Raw genomic sequence first — 25386 nt, 5'->3', positions numbered from 1 at the left:
TCTAATAGAAATTCATTCAAAGTGAAACAAAAGTTTTGATACACAAGCTGGCGGCATAACGAGAAAGCCCCAGAACCAAGAACCCACATGAAGGCGGTAACTAAAACTCACAGCGGGGCAACTTACTGAAACAAAACATAAAAACTAAACCCAAGACAAGCTAAGCGCTTACACATGAGCATTATACAACAAAAACTAAGCAGACTTTAAAACCAAGTAAAGACCAATGATCAGGGAAATACCGCTACTGCACATAGCTCGCCACACGATAACCTCCACTTCTTACACCCATACCACGACTTATCGCTGCTTCTTAGTCCGCCAATCGATAACGTCCAAAGAACCAAGAATCTGAGACTTTATAACCTGACAAGCGTGACCATTACTTGGTCCACCACCTTCGGATATAGATATAACGCACTCATAACGTCCATATACCCCTCAATAGAAGCTCCAACCAAACACCACAAGGAAACGAAGCCTTGCCAATCAAACCTCCTCTAACACTCTCTAAGAAGAAGAAACAGACAACAATCAATCACTGAACCCAACACCCTAGAATAAAGTCTGCTTAATTAAGTGTAGAACTCCAAATAAAGAGACACCCAGCACAGAACAAAGACCAACCCAACAATACCCTAGACCAAACTCTAAACTTACGGGACACTAAAACCTGAGAAAGAACCACAAACATGAGAACAACAGGACCAATAGAGACTGAATGGCTTCACCAGCTACAGACTAAACTCACTAGCCCTAAGCCACCGCCAAAACTAATACCCTATCCGATCCATATGATATTCCAACCCGGGACACGCGAACAAGAATCTGAAGCCTAAGCCCAGAAGAAACCTCTGCACAAACCAACCACACGGACTGTCTCCACCCCACCACCGCTAAGTCCCGACGAGACCTCACAGAGACTAGAGATTTCCGCGCCGTCCAAACGCAGACCCAGATTTGCATCCAAACACAACACCTAACTAGCAGATCTACAAAGAACTGAGGAGACGAAGCTAACTAGAACGGCGGTGGTGCTAACGGAGCCAAAACCATATGTAGTTTTGTTTGGTTCGGTTTTTATATTACTGTTTTTTTTTTGTTTAGTCGGTTTTATTCCAAAAAACATTATTGTTTGGTTTGGTTTCATAATATATGAATTTTAAAGAGTCATGTTGTCAAAGTTATCATTTATTATAAAAATTCCAAATATTCATTAAAAATATAATGTCAAAGAATAACAAAATAAATAGAAAAATATCTACCATCAAATAAAAAAATCAATCTAAAACCAAACCAAAGTTCCAAGGTGTGAAAATAAAATAATGAAAAACAAAACACAAGCACATGAAATAATTTTTTTTTTAACTCTCCCATTGTTGGTGACATTGTCCATCAAAAGTAATGCCTCCTCATCTGGAGCCACGGATTCAGATACAAATATTAAAATCACGGATCCGACAGATCCTGATCCAGAAACCTTAAAATTCCCGGATATATGGATCTGTCTCACCCCTAGTTCGATCTCATGTATAAAAACATTAACTCAACCAAAAATAAAGGAAAGATCTCTGGATATTTTTTTGTGATTAATACTTGAGTTTTTAGTAATAAAACCATCAACTAAAGATAGATCGTAAAACAACCTCTCAAGTAAAAATTCGAGAAAAGGAAACCTTCAATTTTATAATGTCGTTAACGTCAGTCACCCAACTTCCAAAAAGATTTCACACATGTCTGGCCACATTTTTTTTTCTTTTTTTTTCTTTGGGCAAGTCTGGCCACATATACTCATAAATTTCTTCTTCCTTTTATGAAATTATGTTTAAAGAGTCATGTTGTCAAAGCTATCATTTATTAGAAAAAATCCAGATGTTCATAAACAATTAGAATGTCAAAGAATAACAAAATAAATAGAAATATATCTACCATCAAGTAAAATAATCAATCTAAAACCAAAACCAAAGTTCAAAAGTGTGAAAATAAAATAATGAAAAACAAAACATAAGCATGAAATAAAAAGTTTTTTCCACTCTCCCATAGTCGGTGACATTGTCCGTCAAAGTCATGCCTTCTCCGACCGAACGTGAAATTTTGTTCGTTTATAGATGAGAAAAAATATAAATAACTCCAATACTTGTAAATATAATAATATAATGCTTGCAAACTAAAATATGAATTACCTTCTACTAGAGTCCATGAATTATTATAAGTTAATTTGTTATATAAGTCATTATATAACAAATCAATTATCATGTATCGTTATAATGTATATATTGATATGTTTGATTTTGATCAGTTTTGTTCAGTTTATTCGGTTTGGTCGGTTATAAGCCTAACCATATCCAAATCCTACAGTTTTTATAAAATCATATCCATTCGGTTTATATTGTATATATAGGTTCGGTTTGGTATTACCATATTGAACATGCCTAATTTTAAGTTAAAAGAGCCCTAAGATGAATCAATGTATGAGGTGCAAAAAAGTTTGACAGTTGTGATAATATAGTTTAGCAAAAGAAAGCCCAGTGGGCCGAACTTTGAGAGATAAGGAAATAAATAGGCCTTGAAAAAGAGAGAGAGAGGGTTAGTTGGTGGGTGACTACTTGAAGAAAATCTCGAAAAAGCAACTCGTGACTCGTGACTCAGCCCTTTTATCCTCTCCATTGGGTGGCGCTCGCATGCACCACACAAAATGGGTCAAGCTCCGTCTTCTCCGGCGGATTCAACTACACGAGACTCCGCTCTATGGCTCTGGCCTCCGGAGTTCGTAGATTGCGATTTCACGGCAGATCTCCCCGACGACTGCCTCGCTCACATCTTCCAATTCCTCACCGCCGGAGATCGGAAACGCTGCTCTCTAGTTTCCAAACGGTGGCTACTCGTCGACGGTCAAAACCGCCACCGATTATCGCTGGCCGCCAAGGCGGAGATCCTCCCTTTCTTGCCGTCCATCTTCAGCCGATTCGATTCCGTCACGAAGCTGGCTCTCCGATGCGATCGGAACTCCTTCAGCTTGAGCGACGAAGCTTTCGCCATGGTCTCGGTTCGGTGCTCGAATCTGACGCGTGTCAAGCTCCGCGGCTGCCGCGAGATCACGGATCTAGGGATGGAGTCGTTCGCGAGAAACTGCAAGAGCCTGAAGAAGCTCTCGTGCGGCTCTTGCGATTTCGGAGCGAGAGGGTTGAACGCTGTGCTGGAGCATTGCAAGGTTCTCGAGGAGTTGTCTGTGAAGAGGATAAGAGGGATTCACGAAACGGCGGAGCCTGTTAAGCTCCACTCATCGTCTTCGCTGAGATCTATCTGCTTGAAGGAGCTTGTTAACGGTCAGGTGTTCGAGTCTTTAGTTGCGTCAACAACGTTAAAGAAGCTGAGAATCATTCGTTGTTTAGGTAATTGGGATAAAGTTCTTCAAGTTAATAATGGTGATGGTAACACTTCTTTGACTGAGATTCACTTGGAGAGGCTCCAAGTTAGTGACTTTGGGCTCTCTGCCATATCTAAATGTCGAAAGTTGGAGACTTTGCACATTGTGAAGACACCCGAATGCTCCAATTCAGGTCTGGTTTGTGTTGTCGAGAGATGTAGATTGCTTAGGAAGCTTCACATTGATGGGTGGAGGACTAAGAGGATCGGTGATGAAGGTCTGATGGCGTTAGCTAAACACTGCTTGTTACTGCAAGAGCTTGTGCTTATCGGTGTTGATGCGACGCATGCGAGCTTGTCCGCTATTGCTTCCAACTGTAAGAAGCTGGAGCGGTTGGCTCTTTGTGGGAGTGGTGCGATTGGAGATGTAGAGATGGCTTGCATCGCGGAGAAGTGTGTGGCGCTGAGGAAGTTCTGCATCAAGGGGTGTCCGATTACGGATGTTGGGATCAAGGCGCTAGCTTTGGGCTGTCCTAATCTGGTGAAACTGAAGGTGAAGAAGTGTATAGTTGTTACAGGGGATGTCAGGGACTGGCTGCGTGAACGGCGGAGGACGTTGGTGGTGAGTATGGATGGAGATGAGACCAAAGGTACGGTCATGGTAAGTGAGGATGGTGGGAGAGGTCTGGAGACGGTGGTTGAGGAGGTGCTGACGCCGGTTGCTGATGGCGGTGGGGATGCAGAGGTTGAAGGTGGTGGTGGTAGGTTAGCTATGTTGAAGACGAAGTTACTTGCAAGTAAGAACTTTGTGGCTTTCACACTAAGGAGATGGTTGCAAAGTGAAGCTACTAGTTCTTCTACTTGATGACTACGTCTTTTTTTCAAAAAAGGGAAAACAAGATCCCGCTTCTGTATTGTTTCTTGTTTATTTGTATGATCTTAACAATTCATTATCAATATTTCATGTGATCATGTATGTTATTATTATTAATTAGTATTACCAATCATATCCTTTTTTTCACTTATTCCTCGAAGCTTTTAATCTGCACTGTGAAATGTATGATATGATCAACGTGTCTGTTAACTGTGGTAGTATAACCTGAAATTTCAAGCTCAGTTGCTTTTGTCGAATAGAATTTAACAACTGAGTTAGTCCAGTCAATGTGGCTACTATAGTTTTATTTTGCGGTACTGTCAGAAAGGCGAGAAATCGAGTTGAATGGCTTTGTCTCCATCGATCATGGAAGCTTTTTCAGCATCAGACAATGCTGATTTTGAGTAGACATGTAAAAGACATTGCCAACTCCAAAACCAAAAGATTGCCGATGAATAAATATTCAGTAATCTCTCTTATTATATTCGATAAATTGCAACTTCATCAGAAGAGTAGTATTTTCATGTGTTTTTGTTGTTTGCTCAACAAGTTGTTCCAATATTTTTTGGATAATCATATCGAAATAGAGATAATTACAATATTTGTTTAGCTCGTTTCTATATGAAAACAAAACCCCACTTTCGGTATTATTTCCTTGTTTTATTTTTTTTGATTTGATCTTTACAATTCATTTTCTATTTTTTTCATGCTTTAAGCTTATGATCACTAAAAAATGATCTTTAGATTTGCCTATTAATATGCGACAAACTTATGAAACAAAATTATTGAAAAGAAAAGGAAGATTTTGTTGATAAAAAAGAATAAGATTTATTCGGAGTTTTACGATTCCTAAAAAAATTGTGAAATTAGAACACATCATTTAACTTTAGGGTTTTTAATGATTTAAACCCCAAACTATTTTTAGATTGAAAAAAACTCCTAACTAAATTTTATGATTTAAAATCCTCAACGAAGATTATGTTAGTGTATTAACTTCTCTGTTAACAGTTCCGTTTAAAATGGATCGAAAACATTAACTTGAAATGCTGAGTTTCATTAAATAAATAAAAACGACATGTAACCCGTATTTTTTCCAAAAACAACATTCAGTTGTAAACTGACGTCGTTTAATAACATAAAAGAAAAGAGATTACCTTGCCTTGAACCCGGATCCCTTACATTTACATTTAGTCATTCGCCACTGAGGACTAATGAAGAATCAATGTTTTCGTCCACATCTTTATTTATTTGATGCTTTTTAGTCCATTTGATTTCAAATCAAGAAGACACAGACAAGAGAAATCGAGCTTAACCAAAACGATGAAACCGGTTTAATCATCACCAGGAGTAATCGGTCTGGTTAAGAACCGTCCTCCCCCGTCCAGACCTTTCCTTACCTCTCCTCCGCGTGACGTCTCTCTCACCAGGAGTAATATTTTCCATTGGGAATTTTTCTTCTGTTTAAAAATAGTCTGGGGTTTAAATCACTAAAAATCCTTAACTTTAATTGGAAAAGTAGAGAAACTGGAAATTGGAACGTTTTCTTAACTCCAAAATTAAATAACTCTTAAAACATCACTTACGAAGCATTTTGGAAAGTTTTCGAGATTATGTAGTTGTTGGAAGTTTAAACGTTTTACTCAAAAAAAAATTGGGTACATTTTCCAAAAAAAAAAAGTTTCTTAATGCTCTTTAAAAACCCCAACAGTCCTAGGCCAAAATCACTACGTTTCACAACTTATCGACGGCACATATGGATCATAATCTAGCCACCGCCGAGAAGAATGTAAATATTTTCTTTTTCTTTGAATATGTTTTGTTGGTTTCAAGATTTCTTCCGTTGTTAGGTAAAGTTACATTCTATGTATCTTACGTTACATGCTCGATAACATTTTTCGACTAGGTGTTGGAAGAATTGGTGAAGCTAGTGCAGCTTCGAGGTCTACGAGGAGAACACGGAGGATGGATTGATTTTTTAGCTGTTTGCAACCAAAAAGCTTCAACACCATCTAACCTTTCCATGGTTTCCCGTGACTTGTTGGTCGCTTTTCTCACAACCTTCAAGAAGAAAGAAGATTTGAAGGTTTTGTTTTTTGTAGTTATAACTACCAAATGCTTGCTAATTACTAGTGTTGGTTCTAAACCAATTCATTTTTTTCCTTTAGGCCCTGCAATGTCGTGCTAATAGTCTTCTAGTTGAAAAGTTGAAGCAGGAGACTCCTGAAAATTACACTCCTGAGAAGGTGAGTGTTTGATATCAAACAAAGTAAACATGTTTTTCCGATGCATATATACAATTTTTTTGTAGTAATGTGTTTGAATTGATCTTTTGGACTGTACAGATGCTTATTCGATTGACCATGAAGCATCCAGAATTCTCGTCAGACTATTCTTTCCCCTCACTCTCCAATGTTTGTTTCCTTTCTTGGATCATTGTCTCTTTATGTTTAATAACTTGTTGAAGTTTCTTGTTTAGACTGTTTCTAAAGAATTGCTAAAAGCAGGACTGGTTTGTATCCGATATTGGAATGAAGTCGTCGACTGTGATGAAATCAACTGACATGATAGCTGTTGATTGTGAGATGGTTCTTTGTGATGATGGGACTGAGGGTTTGGTCAGAGTCGGCGCTGTCGACCGTCATTTAAAGGTTTATCTTATAGTTAAATTAGTTGGTTTCTTGTGTGTGTTTTTTTTGTAGTCTTGGCTCTTTTGATTAAATGTTTACTTCTTCAGGTGATTCTTGACAAATATGTGAAACCGGGCAAACCTATTGTTGACTATAGGACAGCCATTACCGGAGTAACTTCACTAGACATCGAAAATGCTACTCTATCTGTGGCAGATATTCAGGTATATACCTTGTTGTATATATAATGATACTTCATTAATTTCATGACAATTCCTACAGAATTTAATTGTGTGATTCGTGCAGAGAGAACTTCAGCAATATCTTTCTGATGGTTCTATTTTGGTTGGTCACAGTCTGAATAAAGACATGAGAGGTAAGTAAAAAGGGCACCCTAGAATGGTTTTTTTAATTGTTGTTTTAATTTGTTGATATTTTGGTTCCAGTGTTGAAGATAGATCATCCTAAAGTAATTGATACAGCACTTGTGTTCAAATTTTCAAATGCAAGAAATTCAAGAAAACCTTCACTTAATGACCTTCACAAGGTAACGCTATAGTGGTTTTGTTACTACTATTGAATTAATTTACTAGAAAAAACATTCTCGTACTTCTGATTTTTTTACAGGCGATTTGTGGTAAGGAAGTCCGAAAGGAAGGTGTTTCTCATGATTGTGTACACGACGCTGCAGCTTCAATGAATATTGCACTTGCTTTTATAAAGAAACCATTTGACACAACAGTTACCCCATCAAAGGAGGTTTATATAATAGATCTATTGATTTATAGTTTATAATTTTTGATGGCTTTATTTTTATTCTTTTAATATTCTGTAGATGCTGGAGGCCGAGAAATCAAGACTCTTTATTCATAGAATCCCTTCCTATGTGCCATCTGAAAAACTGAACATTGTTCTCGCTGGAGAATTTCATTCCACAAAGTTTAAACTTGATGTTAAGGTTGAAATCTAAAGTCATATGAATCTGTTTTATTTTGTTAAGATCCTTGACACTAGATTCTTTTCTGCTTTCTTTGACAGCCAGGAAAAACACAAGGAGGTAACTACTGTGCAGTTGTTGTTTTCGATAGTACCAAAGAAGCTGATCAAGCTTTCGAAAACGTTAATGGATACAAAGAGAGGGTACTTTAGAATATCTTCATTCGTACAGATTATTAACTTTGTTTGAGATATGATGAGTTTAATGCAATGTGTTTTTTGTTTTTCAGGATTCATTTGGTCTGCCACAAAAACTGTCCACCTTAAAGCTGAGTTCGGGATTAAGTGCAAGTTGTTATGTCCGCAAAATGGTGTAAGATGATTGATGCAACCTTGGAGTATTTTACTATAATAATTTAGGAAAACTGTTTTCTATCTTTTCTTTTCGACGCTATCTTTTATCCTTTATGTTTGGTATCGTAGTAACTTCAATAAGATTTATCTGTTTCTCGGTTACATCAACAATCTATGGCAAAGCTAGTATATTGTCACAGTATTATAATATAACACTAACAGAAATAGCCTTTGTGAAAACTAAAAATGATCTATGCAAAATTGAATAGCTTAAATAACAATTTAAAAAGAATATGAAATTTGGATGCATGAATATAATATTGCAACACGCAACTGACAAGGCATGCGAAGTGGTGGGTTACCATATGGATGCAAGATATGCTGAGATGGAGAAAGATAAACTGAGGGCTTATGTCTTGACGTAGTCATTGAAGTAGTTGCTAAGGCAGTGTGCGTCAGAGAGTGAACTAGGAGGCATGCAGAGTGGTAGAGACCATGTAGATGCAAGATGCTGAGTTGGCGTGGGATAAACTTGAGGAGCAAGTTTATACCGTGGAGAAAAGGCAAGAGATAAATGCCTTGAGGAATAAGTACATTTCAAGAAAAGGAAAGTGTACTTATTGATATGGAAATTGTCCATATTCATGTTGCCTTGGAGACTAGGGTTTCAGGAACGTGGAGATCACTATAAAAGAGCTATGGAATCGTCTGTATTCCATAAGACACTGGCTATTATTATAGAGGAAGGGTGAAAATCTCTTAGGGGTGGTCTTGGGTCGTGCTGAAGCAGATGATGAAGTACTGACGACAGAGACACAAACGGGTAGCTTAGAAATCTTTCAGAAGCAGCTGTTAGGGTATTAACAGGCTGTGTAAAGCTGATAAGCAAGTCTTGTAATAGATTGTTTAGGTGATTTCTAATAAAGCAATAGTTGGTTGCTTGTATCTATTTTGTCTTTTGATTTATCTTCTACATTACCTTATTATTGTGTCATCTTTGCACTAACACCCTAGCCGTCAAGAGAAAAAGATAGATTTTTTATAGTTTCAAGCCAATGGTCAGAAGCTTCTATAGCTCTAACGTCGGTTTGTTTGATTCGTTTTGCTTCTTTTTCTTTGATTTGTTGTATTTCCGGTCATTTGGTTTGTTTGCTTGGCAATTTATTTTAAGTTTGGCAAAAAATTTGATTGTTTTTCAGTTTGTTTTTCCAATGGATTTGAACAGACGGTTCAACTGAACATTTTAGAAAAAGTAATTGACAGATCTTTTGTGGATGATGGCGATGCATCTTACTGGCTTCAGTCATTGATGGTTCTTCATTTGATGATGATAGAGTTTTTGTTGCAAACTATGGTTACTACGGAATGTATCATGAAATTTTACGAAAAGCTAATCTATTTTACTCTGTTATTATCAACAAAGTAATATAAAGAGTTATCTTGTCTCAATTGCTCCTACTAGAATATTAAAAAGAGAGCGGAAATCGTTCTCAATTCAATCTGAAGTATGGAGTTTTTAGATTAATTCCCTTGAGATTCAACTATTTCAAAAACAAATATAGAGCTTTTATATGAAAAAAATCTTGGGAGATTTGGCATAATACCCAAAAAATCAGATATATTGTCCCAATACACATTTCTCTCTTTTATCCTATTTTTCTCTAAAATACCCTTAACTTAAAGAAAAAATATATATAAAAAATTGTTTTTTAATTTTTTTTAAGTGAAAAAAATAAAACGTGATTTTATTGACTGTATGATTGGTTAGAAATTATTATTTTGAAAAAAAGCAAATTTAAAAAAACTTTAAAACATTGATCTACTATTTCCAGAATGTATATTCTGAATTTTTGATTATTTCTACCATTCGAAGAATGTAAATTACACGACTTATCTATTGATCTACTATTTGGCAGAAAACAATTACTACCACTTCTACATTATTCTTGAAAACCTAGAATATACATTATACCGTTTCTTCTTCATTCGACATGTTTATGAAAATACTTTCCACCATCATCTACCAATCTTCTTTTGCTCTACTCAACGAAGAATACCCTATTCTTTTTTTATCGTATGAAATGAGTACAAAAGTATAGGTATTAGAACCTGGAAAAGAAGACTAAAAAGAAAGAGATACAACCCAACAAAATCTTAAGGGAAAGACTATCTTCGTTGCGCTCAACATCCACTACTGCAAACTCTTTGCGATCCAAACGGCCAAGCCCTGGCAATCAGAGCACATAAGACTATTTCTACTTAGGAGTTATACGTTGCCTCTCGATGTAATCTCTCAGGCAGCCAAGCCGGTCCACCCATAGCCAAGTAGGATTGAAACCGTCCATCTCGCAACACACTTTTAGCAATATCCCTTACGATCAAATTTGCGCTTATATTCTCCTCCTTAAAGCTAACCATAGAGAAAGATTGGCTTAAGTGATTTATTTCCTCAAGCAAGAATCTATACCTTGGCCATTGATTGGGAGACGAAATAGCAGCAATAGTGTCTTTATGATCCGATGCTATGCAAATCTGATCAAAATGTAGATCTCTGACGCTATGTAGAACCCAAATGATACATCTAAGTTCAGCTATCAGTTTACTTGCCGAGCACGTAAATGCTTCTCGCGCATGGAATTTCACCAAGCTACTACTGTCCCTTGCAATCCAGGCTGCACCGCAATGAAGCATCGAATTTCTCCAATTAGCGTGCACATTGCATTTGATGGAGCCATTAACAGGAGGAGACCATCTTTCAGCTTGGCTCCTTGCTAGTCTTCGCCATTCGAGATCATCTCTTCTTTTATTAACCTTAACCCATAAATGTGTCTCTTCAAGAGCCAATTGCACCAGTCTCATTGGTGATTCCTGCGTAGCAGCGTAGAGTATGGCGTTACGGTTCTTTCATATGCTCCAAAGCATCCATGGAATAACTTTAACTCGAGATGTGGCCGTTAAAACCTTATCCAACATGTTGAACATATACTCAAAGTTTTCCTCCAAAGAAACTGAGAAACCAGTTGTAGGAATAGGAATATCGTAAATCATCCATAGATTTAAAGCAACATCACAGAGGAAGAGGACATGGTTGATGTTCTCAGGATCCGCTTTGCATAATTGACATGTAGGAGGTACTTGCAGACCTCTAGAATTAAGGTGATCTGCTACTGCAATAGCTCCATATAATGCCCTCCATAGAAACATCTTTATCTTCGGTAGGGTTGCAGCCTTCCAGACTCTTTTCATAAGGGCCCTTCTCTGCTGTTCCAAAATGGAACTATCCAACCTTCTGTTTGCTTCTTTATTCGCTATAAGCCAATATCCACTTTTTACCGTATACGAGCCATGTATAGTGTGAGAACAGATGAATTTGTCTTCCGTTCCTCCAACACTAAGAGTCAAGATTCTCTTCACTTCGTTCTCAGAGAATAGCTCCATCAGTAACTCCAAGTTCCAATGCCCATATTGATCAAAGAGCTCTGCTACCTTCAGATTATAATTTATTTGCAGCTGTTTATATATTGGATGTCTTGGGACTTCATCAAAGATCCACTTATCCTGCCACACACGTGTAGAAGAACCTTTTCCTATTGATTTCACAAGACTCTGTGAGAGTAGTTCCCTTCCGAAGAGTATGCTCCGCCAAGCATATGAGGGTCTGTAGCCTTTGCCTGCCTCTAGAAAGGAGGTCCTAGCGTATTATCTCCCTTTAAAAACCCTCGCCACCAGGTTGGTCGGATCATTTAAGAGTCTCCAAGCTTGTTTCACAAGTAAAGCTTGTTTGAAATCTTCAATATCTCTAAATCCAAGACCACCATTCTCTTTAGATTCACAATGTAGAGCCTCTCTGAATCCAATCCATACATACTATGACTACACCTCTGAATTTGCAGAGTAGATCATTAGGGATAATTTTGTAAAGGTTTATATATTGATATATGAAGAAGATGTACAAAAGTGCCTTATATACATGACAGAGACGTAAGGTTTACATAGGTATATCTTTAATGAGAATATATTGTTTCCATATACAATGAAGATCCTAAATCTATCATCATTAATATGATGTCCTTAATACGCCCCCTCAAGATGAAGGGTGGTTTTGCCACGTCAATCTTGCTAGTAAATGAGGTGAAAACTTGTCGTGATAGTGGTTTAGTCATGACATGAGCAAGCATGTCCTTTTTAGAGACATGAATCACTCTTAGTGTACCTGACTTAACTTGTTGGCGGATGAAATGATAGTCCAATGCCACATGTTTCATACGGGAGTGGAAAACAGGGTTTGCGCAGCGATACATAGCACCGACATTGTCACAATATATAATTGGAGCTTGGGAGAGACGAATTTTGAGTTCATGGAGCAGGGATGCGATCCATTTGATCTCAGAGGAGGCATTAGCAATGGACCGATATTCTGCCTTCGTTGAAGATCTAGCTATTGTGTTATGTTTCTTGGATGACCATGAGACAGAGTGATTGCCAATGTAGAGAACATAGCCATTTATGGAGACATAATCGTCAGGATCGCCAGTCCAGTCTGCATCGGAGAAAGCGTGAAGAGTCATTGAGTTACCGCGACGTAAGAGTATTCCATGACTGACTGTTTCTGCTAGATAACACAATGCTCTCTTAACTCTATTCCAGTGTTTCGTAGTTGGAGCATGCATAAATTGTGATAGCTTGTTGACTGTGTAGAAGATGTCAGGATGCATGAAGGCCATGTACTGGAGACTTCCTACGACTTGTCTATATTATGTCAGATCAGATAAACGAACGCCTGAGTGCAGTGACAGTTTTGGTGCCGTTGCCATTGGAGTTGCAACAGGTTTTGCGCCAATCATCTTTGTCCTTTCCAAGAGATCAAGAATGTATCGTTGATGGCTCAAATGCAGACCATCACTGCCACGTTTTACTTCAATACCCAAGAAGTAATGAAGTTCCTCGTGTTCTTTGACTGAAAACTGAGTAGCAATGACATCTAGAGTCTGCTTAATGAGAGTGTTATCGTTGCCAACGACCAAAATGTCATCGACATAAAAAAGGATGTAGACAACGAATCATGCGCGCTTAAGGATGAACAAAGATGTATCTGAAACTGAGTTTTCAAAACCAGAGTTGATAAGGAAGGTTTTGAAGTTCAACGTACCAGGCCCTAGGGGCTTGTTTAAGGCCATATATTGCTTTTCAAAGACGACATACAAAATGAGGTCAATCCTTGTCTACAAACCCAGGTGGTTGTGTCATATATACCTTATCTCTTAAAGAACTCTAAAGGAAAGCATTGTTAACGTCGAGTTGTCGAATTGGCCAGTTGAGATTCACGGCGACTCCAAGAACAATTCGGATTGTTGTAGACTTGATGACCCGACTAAAGGTTTCAACATAATCGAGACCAGGACGCTGATTGTAACCTTTAGCAATAGGCCATCCTTTGGGGAAACGAACGGTACCGTTGGGGTTGTATTTCGTTACGAAGAGCCAACGACATCCAACAATTGTGACGTTCAGAGAAGAGGGTTGAACAAGATCCCAACAGTGATTGGCTATTTGAGCATTGATTTCTTTTGTTGCTGCTTGACGCCAATGTTCATTGAGAAAGGCTTGATTTATAGTTCTGGGTTCAGTGTTTTGGGAAAGACGGGTTGCGTAGAGGTATTTGGTGTTTGGCTTGCTGATTCCAGCTTTGCTACGAGTGGACATGGGATGAACGTTTTGTTGAATGTTTTGTGGTTCTTGTTGTGGCTATTCGGGAAGAGAGGAAGACGTTGTTGACGACGTTGTTGAGTGATTTTGATTATGGATATTATATTGTTGGACTATGGTCTGGGTGTCAGTATTTGTTTGTGTTTGGGCTTGTGTATTTTGGATATGTGTAGCTGGCTGGGTTTGGGATTGTTATATGGGAGGAGTTTGGTTTGTCTGGACCGTGGGTTGCGGCCCATTTTGATTTGGAACAGTAGGCTCAGAGGAGGAAGAAAGATAAGGAGAGTTAGGGTGAGAAGACTATATCTGATTTGAAGATGACGACGACGAGTTTCACGTAGTTGTCGGAGTAGATAACTGGTGAGGATCAGAAGACGAGGGTTGATGCGGCACATATATTGCTTGTGGCATCTGGAAGAATGATTGAGATGTCATAGTTTCTTCTGTCGATCTGTCCGATGTTGTCGCAGCATTCTTTATCTCAAATGGAAAATTGTTCTCGGCGAGTTGAACATGACGAGACACATACATTCGACCATTGGAGAGATCATAGCAGAGATAAGCTCTCTTGGTTGCAGAATATCCGAAGAAGACACTAAAATTTGGATCGATCCTCGAGATTGTGAGCAGTGTATGGCTTGAGCCAGGGATAACATGCACATCTGAATATTTGTAGCTTCTGATAATTAGGTTGATTGCCAAATAGGTTACAAAATGGTGACTGCATCGCTAGTACTGGTGTAGGCAAGCAGTTGATGAGGTAAACAGCTACCGCAAAATCATAAGGCCAATATTGTTTTGGGACCGAAGCTTTAGAGAGCATGGCTAATCCCGTTTCTACAATATGATGGTGCTTATGTTCGGAGATGCCGTTGTGCTCAGGCATGTGCAGAGGAGATGTAAAGTGAGATATTCCACACGTCTGAAAGAAGCTTCGTAAGGCAATGAATTCACCCCCATTATCTGAATAAAAGGTACCAATCTTTCCTTTGAAATAATTTTCGACCAGATTCTTGAATATAATGACGGTCTCTTTCACTTGGGACTTTTGTTTAAGTGGGAACATCAATGTATATCTAGTGAAATGATCAATAATCACAAGATAGTATTTAAAGTTTTCTGTGAATATAATAGGAGAGCTCCAAACATCTGAGAATAGATATTGTAATGGTCTTTGCGAGGTGATTGAAGATTGAGAAAATGGGAGTTTATGTGTTTTATTAATGAAGCAATCATTGCAGGAAAATAATTTTTGAGAAGCTGAAGAAACAAGAAGAGAAAAACTTGAAATGACAGTATTTAAAATTGAAGAAGAGGGATGTCCCAAGCGAGAGTGCCACGAAGAAAGAGTTGTCTTTGAACTCGGATATGCAGCAGCTTCGTTGTTTTGTGGAGCTTTCAAAGGCCACTCATAAAGCTCATCTCTAGCTTTGCCGCGCACCAAGTGAACCTCCATTTTCAGATCTTTCACCTGAAAAGATGTAGGAAAAAAATTCACTGAGACTTTATTAGAATTACATAGTCTATAAACAGAAATAAGATCCTTGTTTATATTAGTAACATATAGGACATTTTGTAAGTCTAAGGAGCGTATAGGAGTGGAGAGAGTAGAGAAACCAGTTTGTTGAATGGGAATCATGGAACCATCAGCAATCATAACATCATTTCCACTTTGATATGGTTGATGCATAGAAAGATTGGCTAGATCGAAGGTGATATGATGGGTTGCACCACTGTCCATGATCCAATTGGTTGCAGTGTAGGGCGCTGCAGTAGTGAATTTTGCTCGTGGGTTCCATGGCGTGAAGATGTTCTGCTGTTGAGGAGTTGTAGCTTGAAAGGATTGAAGCTGGGAACACCTCTTGGCACTATGTCCTTGGACACCGCAGATCTGACAACGCCCGAGGTATGGTCTCAGTCCTTTTGTCTCCATTAGATTAGTTTGTTGAGCAGGACTCCACTGGTGCTGATATGATTGTTGCACCCACTGGTTGGTGTTTCTCTGCTTGTTCTTGTTTATGTAGTTATTGTTGTGATTGCGGTGTTGTGCAACATTAACCGTAACAGGGGCATGAGAGTGAATGGTGTCACCAGCCATAAGAAGCTTAGCTTCATGATTGAGGAGATGCTCGTGAAGTTCTGTGATTGATGTAGGGGCATCCATGCCTTCAACTTGATCCACGACTGGTTTGTAATCCTCGGAGAGACCTTCAAGGATGAGATCGATCTGATCTTCATGGTCAACTGCTTTGCCTAGGATAGCAAGTTGATCAAGACGGGTTGTGATACCTTGAAGGTATACATCAATTGTTTTGAACTCCTTTTTCTAGTTCTTGAGTTGCGTCTTGAGTTGTTTGATATGGCCACGACTTGGTTTTGCATAGGTAGATGCAAGTGTGGTCCAAGCTTCAAGGGAGGTGTATACGCGAGAGACCAGCGACTGCAAGGAGGGGGGAGATCACACCAATAAGAACACTATAGATCAACTTGTCTTGGCGTTTCCACAAGGTGTGTGTTGGGTTTGTGGAGATCTGATTATCGGTCGTTGTGGTGGCTGGAGGAACTGGCTTGGAACCATCAACATAGCCCGCAAGGTCATATCCATCAAGCAAGGCATGGATTTAGAGGCTCCACATAAGTTAGTTTCTTGCATTGAGTTTGGTGACATTAGACATGTTTATCGTGAGAAGTGGTTGGTTGTTTGTGTTGATGGTTTCGACAACATTGGTGGGGTTATTGTTTTCAGAACCCATTTCGATATGAGTTAGACAAAAGGGATAAGAAAAATATGGTTTTTAGAGCTTGAATTGTAAGGTTCTTGATACCATATAAAAGTTTATATATTAATATATGAAGAAGATGTACAGAGGTACCTTATACACATGGCATAGACGTAGAGCTTACAGAAGTATACATTTAAAGAGAATGTTTCCATATACAATGAGAATCCTAAATCAATCATCATTGATATAATTGTTCTTAATAAATTTGAGGAAATCATACATATATTTTCTATATAACAAAAACAAAATGAAAACTGAATCTATAAAATATAATTAATGTATAAGTTAACAAAAATAATCATTTTTTTATTTTTATAACACATAATTTTAAATATACAAAATTTTAAACAAATTTTTCTTTAAATTAATAATTCTATAAATAAAAATAGCAAAAACCCAACATAATTAATACATAGTGTGTAATTAGACAGATAATACGAACTTTGAAAATATGTGCAAGTTTCTATATCACTTGATATTGTTTTTCACATTAACATCGAATCAATTATTTTGTAAATTTTCGAAAATAATAATTAGGGTCATCAAATGGTATTACCAATATGAAAATAGTAAGTTCATCTAGTTAGTTAAGCTTATAATGTTCTGACAATCATACATTATTTAGAACGAGAAGACAAAAAGAAACAGATCAAAAGGACGAAAATTACTTGAACTGGAAGGAATCACATAATATTCTACACAAAATTATCAATTGATGATGAAGTACTAACGTCTTCTCGTTCTAAATTTAAGTAACAAACCAATGTTGACAAAAAAAACAAATAATTAGCATAATAAATACATAAATTTAGAACGAGAAGACAAAAAAACAGATGAGAGCGACGAAAAATTAGCTGAACAGTTTACCAAAAAAAAATTAGCTGAACTGAAAGGGATCACAATAGTATATTACCAAAATATCATCACATGGTGAAATGATTTTTTTTTTCTTTTTTTTTTTTGTAAATTGAGATGAGTTTGGCTCAAAACCTTCATCTTTTCTTAAACTCGAAATCAGTAGGCGCTAATAGTATTGATACATGCCATAAAGCATATGTTCCAACAAAAAATGAATTAAAGGTACCATGAAACTAATTTCAACTATTAAATCATTGATCCGACGCATCGTTAGTAATATTAAGTGCTAACATTTATTAAATAGTAACCAAGTCATACATAAATTTAGAACAAGAAGACAAAGAAAACAGATCATAACGACGGAATATATTTAATTGAATGAAAGCGATCACAATAATATTCTACAAGATCATATCAACAGATGCTGAGCTGTTAACTTTACAAAATATATTATAGCAAAACAATAACTGACAAAAAAAGCAAAACAATTACTAGTATAATGTCGTTTCAAATATTGCAATAATATGTTTGTCTACTATTGGACGTGAATAACGTGTTTCCCAAACTATCCAGCTGCTCCCACCCTATGCATCACTATGAATTATAATATGCTTTAATTACATCAAAACGTGGAGATTAAATTTTTAATAAATTCGACCGTCTGAAAATAGTAATTATTAAAATAATTGTTTTAACTATTTTATTATTAATACATTTTATTTATGACAAAAAATAATAATACATTTTATTTTCGGTGAAGTTTAAATAAAGTATATAACTAGATTATATTTAAATAATAATATTAATTTTGTTTGAAATTTTTTCTTAAAGTTTGAGGTGCTCCCATCATATGTATCTATATATAATCTACACAACAGTGACAAATGCATATCACCTTTTGTATACCATTCTCTTACTGTTTTTCATATATAAAAAGAAAAGTATAACAAAAAAATGGCTCCGATAGGGCTCACCGATGTGGCTATTACAGATTTCGTAGTAAACCAACGTCACGGAGTAAAAGGTCTCGTCGAAGTTATATCTCCAAAGACATTGCCTTCATGTTACATCCAACTCCCAGAAAAACGAGTCACCACTGAAAAACTCATCATGGAGGCCCCAACAACCGGCAAAGGTGCGTTGTCAGCACCTGTGATTCCGGTCATCGACGTTTCTGATTGGAAAAACCCCACTGTTGCGGAGGAGATCTGCGAGGCCGCTGCGACATTAGGGTTTTTCCAGATAGTGAACCATGGAGTTTCGGTGGATGAGCAAAACGAACTGAGAGCTGCTGGTCGTGGGTTTTTCGATTTGCCGACGGAAGAGAAGAAACGTTATTGGGAGGGAAGTTCAGTATCGGAGACCGCTTGGTACATGACAAGTTTCAATCCCTACAAGGAGGCCAAGTTGGAGTGGAGAGACTATCTCAAGTTTGAGTATCTTTCCGACCAAGTGGACTTTTCTGCCACGTGGCCTACTGTATGCAGGTATGACTCTTGAGTGCTGGCAATGCAATCTAATCATTATCATTACAAATTTCAAAAAAAAAAAAAATCCAATCATTATAATCCAATAAAAATTACTCTCTTTATTTTATAATATTTCATGTTTTGCCTTAATGCACAAAGATTAAGAAAACTACATTTTTCTAAAAAAAATATAATTTTAAAATCAATTAACCAATTATAAAAAAAACCGTAAAATCTAAATGGTTGAACAGTTTCCAATAAAATTAAAGTTAACCTTAAAATCTCAAAACTTTGTGTAATTTGAAACAAAATAATCTTTCTAAAACATCATCTATATTGAAACAGAGGGAATAATATTTACGAATTTGGGTTCAATTCAAAGAAAAAGTATTCTGTAAACATATGCAAAACAAAACTTAGAATTAAAATAGCTCATTGAGCCTTTATTCATAAACATAGAAAGTTAGATAGAAAGTTTTCATGAGAGGCATTATACTACTTTCTATGCATAAAACCCTAAATATATGGGCATAAAACATCACAATGAACTTGTGTTGTGCGTGCTAATAATCAGTCAAAACAATTTTACGTGTAAAGTATTTCCCTATGTTAATAAATAATTTAATGTGTATCTATAATCAAAGTCAACTTACTCAGCACATATATTATTGCTCTAAACAATTTAGTTGCACAAGAAAAAAAGAGTTTAACGTTTCACGTCACAAAGATATAAACAAATGTAGTTATTTTTGTAAATTTGAAGAAATACCGTAGTTTCTTGAAAAGTAAGAAGTAAGTTTGCAACTTTGTATAACAATGAATGAAGATTTTAACGAAGACTGTGGCAGGGACGAGGTTGTAAATCATTCCAATAGGATGAAGCCGATAGGTAGGAAGATTCTTGAAATACTAATGAACAATCTAAACACAAGGATGGAAGAACAAGATCTAATGGGAACTTTGAGGATGAACGTCAACTACTATCCCGAGTGTCCCGACCCGAAACTTACCGTAGGAACCGGTCACCACTGCGACATCAACACCCTCACACTTCTTCTCCAGGACGACATATTAGGCAGCCTGTATGCTCGATACGGTGACAAGTGGCTCCATATCCCTCCAGTTATGGGAGCCATTGTGGTTAACATTGGAGACATGTTACAGATTTTGAGCAACGATCGGTACAAGAGCGTTGAACATCTGGTGATGACTAGTCGGTTTCTTAGCCGGATTTCTTTCGCGTATTATTGCGGGCCGAGTTATGACTCTGTTATCGAACCGTTACGTGAGGTGCTAGAGAATGGTGAGAAACCATTGTACAAGGCCACGATGTATAAGGATTACATGAAATATTACTTTGCAAGGCCGCATACGGGTAGCAAAACTATCGAATCAATCAAGCTTCCATGAAAAAACAAGATGGACAAGAAAAAGAAAAAGTGACTTTATGATGAAGTGGTACAAGACATTGACTTTGGAGGAACACCCTGTAGGGTGAGGAAGCCTAAGGTTAAGTCGAAATCCATGTCAACTTTCAGTTTCTTTTTTTTTTTTTGGTGAAAAACTTTCAGTTTCTTCTTTTTTTAATTGGTATTTTTTCGGCAAATAACGGAATGATGCTCTGTTCCCGTGCTTTGTCGGGTCAGAGTATATCACTTCACTTTAAAGAATGCATATTTGCTTCCAAGTTTGTAGTTTTGTACTAGTTGAAATGCATTACAATTTAAGAATAAAAGTAAAATAAAGAAAAAGTAGATTGTTATTAGACCATGATTAACTGTGAAACCCAAATAGATTTCATATTTTTTTAATTATTATTATTTTTTTGTTTGAATAAAAAAAAGACTAATCGCGGGCTGCCACGTATCAGTAGGGCCTGCAAACAGTGCAAGAAACCATCAAATAACGGTTCTTATTCTGGCTATTCTGCAACCGGTTTTTGCTTTTTTTTGTGGGCTCTCCCCCCCCCCCTCTTAAAAACCCACTAAACAACCCCCCCTCCCCCTATAGTCATGCCCTTAGAGTATCAATCATTAGAAGAAATGGGCTGCAGGAAGGGCCACGAAAACCAGAACAATTGGGCTTCAAATGTGTTAAGCTCAAAGTCTGTTCACAGTCTTCATTACCTCAGACAACGGCTAGAACAAGAGGATGTGCAGATACGATAGGGTGTGTAGAGTACGGCAAAAGCATTCAGCGATGTTGAAGAGTGAGCTCGGGATTATGCTGAAGAAACGATTAAGAGACAAAAAGGTCAGAAATCTCGTTTATATTAGAAGTAAATCAAACCTTCCATAAGGAAAAATCTCATGTTCCATCAAAACTATCTACCTCTATGTATTCGACATCGAATCTTCAAGGTGAATCTTCTAACACTCTTGCTCTGAATCTGGAGCTCTAATACCACTTGTTAGGGAAATTTCAACTTGACCTTGTATCAACCAAACAACTATCACTTCCTAGTTCTGATACTACTTGTTAGGTTTACCTATACACCTAATTTCCCTACCCTTTGAATGTTAAAGCTTGGATCTTTGTGATGAAAATAGAAACTTAAAAACACAAGAGATTTGTTCACCAAGTTCCTTTTCCGGTACCTCTAGGGTGGGATCTCTCTCTCACAACTTCTACTAACAAGCAAAGCTTACAAGTCTCAGTCACTTCTCACTTTCTTGAAAATGACAAAGAAGATTACAGAAGGAGGGTACAATACAAAACACTCTAAGAACACAAAGACTCGAACTTTGTTTCTTCTTGTCTTTGGTAGCTTCTCAGTCTTTGACTTCTTCTCTCTTGTCTTCTTCTTGTTCTTTGCTTAGCTGCAGATCCCTCTTGACTGCCTTTGAGCTTTTTCCTTGCCTCTCTTTCTAGACCTTGTGGAATTTCTCTTGTCTTCTTCTCTTTCTTGGTTTGGCTACTTAGGTTTAGAGGAGGCACAAGATATATATAGTGGTATCTTGTGGCCCCAAAACCCTAGCTCTAATGAGCTTTGAAAACACTAAGGCCCAAACATAACAGCTTTCCTAGAGCATCAATGTGCAAGATGCAGCTTTTCTGAAGTGATCACTTCAGTGTTCTAGGTAATTTTGCTGATTTTCTTATAGCAATAAAGTGCTGAAGACATGCTTCTGAAGTGGGCATTTCAGAGCCATAGGTAAAACATATTGAGAGAGGGTAATCTTGTTTTCTGACACGTGTCAGAAAGTTTGAACCTGTTCTTAGTTTTTTTAGTTAAAAGTTAAGAGACGATTTCTTATATTCCGCTAAAAACCTCACCCTAATAACCTCTCATTAAACATGCTCTAAGAAGCTACCATAACTTTCAAAACATTGCTGGTTCAAAATCACATATGACCATTTACTTCATAAATATCAAATAATTGTTTCTATTTTAACTATACTATTAAAAGAAAATCATTCTAAAAATCTAATTACAAAAATATTGTTGGACTTATTTATTAATTATTTATTAAATTTTGATGTTACCTTTATTTTCTCTAAATAATTAACTATATATATTTTACATAATTTAAATAAACTCATTTATTACTCTATATAATATATTATATAATAACTCAAATAATAAATCGACATCAAGTATATGACCTATGACATGATCATCACGTTATATATAGTCCCATTAATACTAAAAAAAATCAATAGTTTACTTACGTTTAAAATAGCTTCCAGTGGTGTAATTGTTTATACATATTCAAAGATGACGTCGAGGATGTCTTATTAAAAACTGAAAGTGCAAAATGTTGTCGCTTAAATTGTTTTTCCTAAACAATTGTCGCTTGAGATAGCATTAGTTTTAGAAAACAAAGAATCTACACAATTTATGCAAACCATTAAAATATAGTTTCAAGAAAAACATAATAATATAACATTATAAATTATATGTTTTTAATCAAATGCTTATATTATTAGGTTATTGGTTTGGCCGCGGGTGTACCATAGGTCAATAGTTTAAATAATTTTAATATATAATTATAAATAACAATATAAAATTAAAAAAATAACCATGTTTAAAAATATAGGAAAAGATTTAAAATATATTTTTAAATTTTTTCATTTTACATAAAAGTATTAAAAGATAATTTAAACATTTTTTGTAACAAGTTGGAGTTATAACTTACAGAATATACAATAAGACTATACTTAATAATTATTTAAATAAAATTGTATTAAAAATCAAATTGAATTACATATTGGTCACTCATCGGTTCAACCGATTAGCCGTTTTAGAATTTTTTGTGAGTTTTTAAATAATGGATAATTTTAAAAACCAAACCCAAAATACATATCGGATCAGTTCGATCGCTGGTCAAGTAAGTATAAAAGCACATATTTAAATGCAACATTGTTTTAAGAAAAAAAAACTCTCAAATTAACAAAAAAAATTAATATTGTTAATGAGAATTTTTCATCAGAAAATATCTCGCGCTTTGAAAGTGCATGTCAAAATCTAATCTATACTATTAAAATAGAAGTTATGCCTTCTTTCATGTGTGATATTTTAAAATGGATCATCCCTAAAAAATTGCTTACATTTTTTTTTTTGTATTTTGAAGTACAGTGTATTATAGTGTCCTTTCAAAAAATATTTTTGTTGTTGTTTATAACAGCATCTCAAAATTAGTTTAAATTAATGAAAGACACAGAAATATGTAAAATAATTATAATGCAAAATGTTGATAAACACATATTTTATAATGCAAATATATATATATATATGTTTTAAAAATATAAAATATTTTTAAATGCAAAGAAAAATGCATAGAATTTTGAATATATATAGAGTACAACTAATGAAAATTTTACAATTTAAAGTATAAAAATAATAATAAAATTCTGTACAATATTTTTTGAGGATTGTTTTTTTTATTTTTAGTTGTTTAATATAAGGATTTATCTACCAAATATTCTAAAAATAGATATATAATTAGTAACAATAAATAAAAAGTATATATCAAAAATATAAAAAATAATAATGTCAAAGTTTAATAATTTATTTAATAACTTGGTCATTTAAATTAAATTAAGTTAATATAAATATAAATCCTGCGCGGATCCGGGTTAAATAAGGAAACACTATATTTTATTTATTTATTATAATATAAAGTCCTCTAAAACTACAACATTTATCATCACCAACAATATTTAATATATTTAGCAACACAATTAAAACATTACATCTCTTCATTTTGCAAAACAAATAGTTTTGCATAAATTTTTATAGAAGTTCTAAACTAAAGTATATCCGCACTTTGTAGCGTGGATTAAAAATCTAGTTGATTTTTAAAAGAAATGCAGAGTTAAAGTTGTGTTAGACTACTGTATTTGGGGTCTAAAACACTAACACAAACACAGCGGCAACACTACCACAACTTTAGGGGCTTAATCTGAATAAGGCGCTGAGTATCACACGTCTTCAGGTCTTCTTCTTCTCCTATATAACGTAAAGGTTATGTTATTGATATGACAAGGATACAATATATATATACATGAGAGCTAGGGATTATCTAGAGTAACTATTGACTACTATATCGTTTTATATATACATTCTATACGTCCCCTCAAGATGGAAGTAGATGTTGAACTCCAATCTTGCTAGATAACTCCTGAAACCGACTTCTTGACAAAGATTTAATGAGTGTATCAGCTAGCTGATCATGTGTTGATACATGTGACACTCGCAAAGCACCAGAGTTGACGTTGTCCCTGATGAAGTGATAATCCAAAGCTAGATGCTTCATCCGTGAGTAAAAGACTGCATTGGCACTGAGATACGTTACCCCCACATTATCACAATAGACCACTGGTGTATGAGGAAGAGTCACACCAAGCTCGGTAAACAGGAAGCACACCCATGGAATTTCAGATGCAATATTTTCTATATTCGGCGTCTGTTGAATACGATGCAACTCCCTTTTGTTTCTTTGAAGACCAAGCAATGGGTGTTGTACCAAGATAGAGAATATAACCATTGGTCGAGACAAAGTCATCGACGTCACTGGCCCAGTCTGCGTCTGAGCGTGTGGAGCAAAAGAGGTGAGTCTTTGCGAAGAAAGAGACCATGTGAGACGGTACCAGCAAGATATCTAAATATCCTCTTTGCGGTTTGCCAGTGTATATCAGTCAGACGATGCTTAAACTGAGACAATCTGTTCACAGCATACGCGATATCAGGTCGCGTGAAAGCCAATAAATGTCATGTATTTGGTCGGATCAGGTAGAGCCCTTTCAGTTGTGAGTGAGAGCTTCGGTTTGGTAGCCATTGGTGTTGTAACAGGCTTCACATCAGAAATTTTGGTTCACTGGAGGAGATCCAGTATATATTTCCGCTGCATGAGGTGCAGGCCATGTGACGATCGTGTAGCTTCAACACCAAGAAATTATTGTAAGTCTGC

The 25386-nt window shown here is 36.2% G+C and overlaps 3 protein-coding genes across 3 annotated transcripts; all 3 read left to right on the top strand.

Annotated features, from left to right (window-relative positions):
• The first annotated feature begins 2568 nt into the window (after positions 1-2568).
• LOC103827866 (F-box/LRR-repeat protein 16) lies at positions 2569-4391 on the top strand. The gene has a single exon (XM_009103426.3). It carries the CDS (start codon positions 2696-2698, stop codon positions 4229-4231), a length of 1536 nt encoding a protein of 511 aa, XP_009101674.1. The 5' UTR covers positions 2569-2695; the 3' UTR covers positions 4232-4391.
• Positions 4392-5886: 1495 nt separating this feature from the next.
• Positions 5887-17301, top strand: LOC103827874 (small RNA degrading nuclease 1). The gene is made up of 12 exons (XM_009103433.3): positions 5887-6026; positions 6144-6323; positions 6406-6483; positions 6583-6651; positions 6745-6888; positions 6975-7091; positions 7174-7243; positions 7314-7414; positions 7495-7626; positions 7703-7825; positions 7906-8007; positions 8094-17301. The coding sequence occupies exons 1-12, from the start codon at positions 5994-5996 to the stop codon at positions 8178-8180; spliced, it is 1236 nt and encodes a 411-aa protein (XP_009101681.1). The 5' UTR covers positions 5887-5993; the 3' UTR covers positions 8181-17301.
• A 1104-nt stretch (positions 17302-18405) lies between these two features.
• Positions 18406-24060, top strand: LOC103827881 (feruloyl CoA ortho-hydroxylase F6H1-3-like). Its single transcript, XM_009103437.3, has 2 exons — positions 18406-18991; positions 19822-24060. Exons 1-2 carry the CDS (start codon positions 18459-18461, stop codon positions 20381-20383), a joined length of 1095 nt encoding a protein of 364 aa, XP_009101685.1. The 5' UTR covers positions 18406-18458; the 3' UTR covers positions 20384-24060.
• Positions 24061-25386: the final 1326 nt, after the last annotated feature.

This window comes from Brassica rapa, chromosome A01 (genome assembly GCF_000309985.2).
Source record: "Brassica rapa cultivar Chiifu-401-42 chromosome A01, CAAS_Brap_v3.01, whole genome shotgun sequence".
NCBI classification, from domain to species: Eukaryota; Viridiplantae; Streptophyta; class Magnoliopsida; order Brassicales; family Brassicaceae; genus Brassica; species Brassica rapa.
The sequence above is the reverse complement of the archived record's forward strand: the minus strand, read 5'-3'. Positions and strand labels throughout refer to the sequence as shown.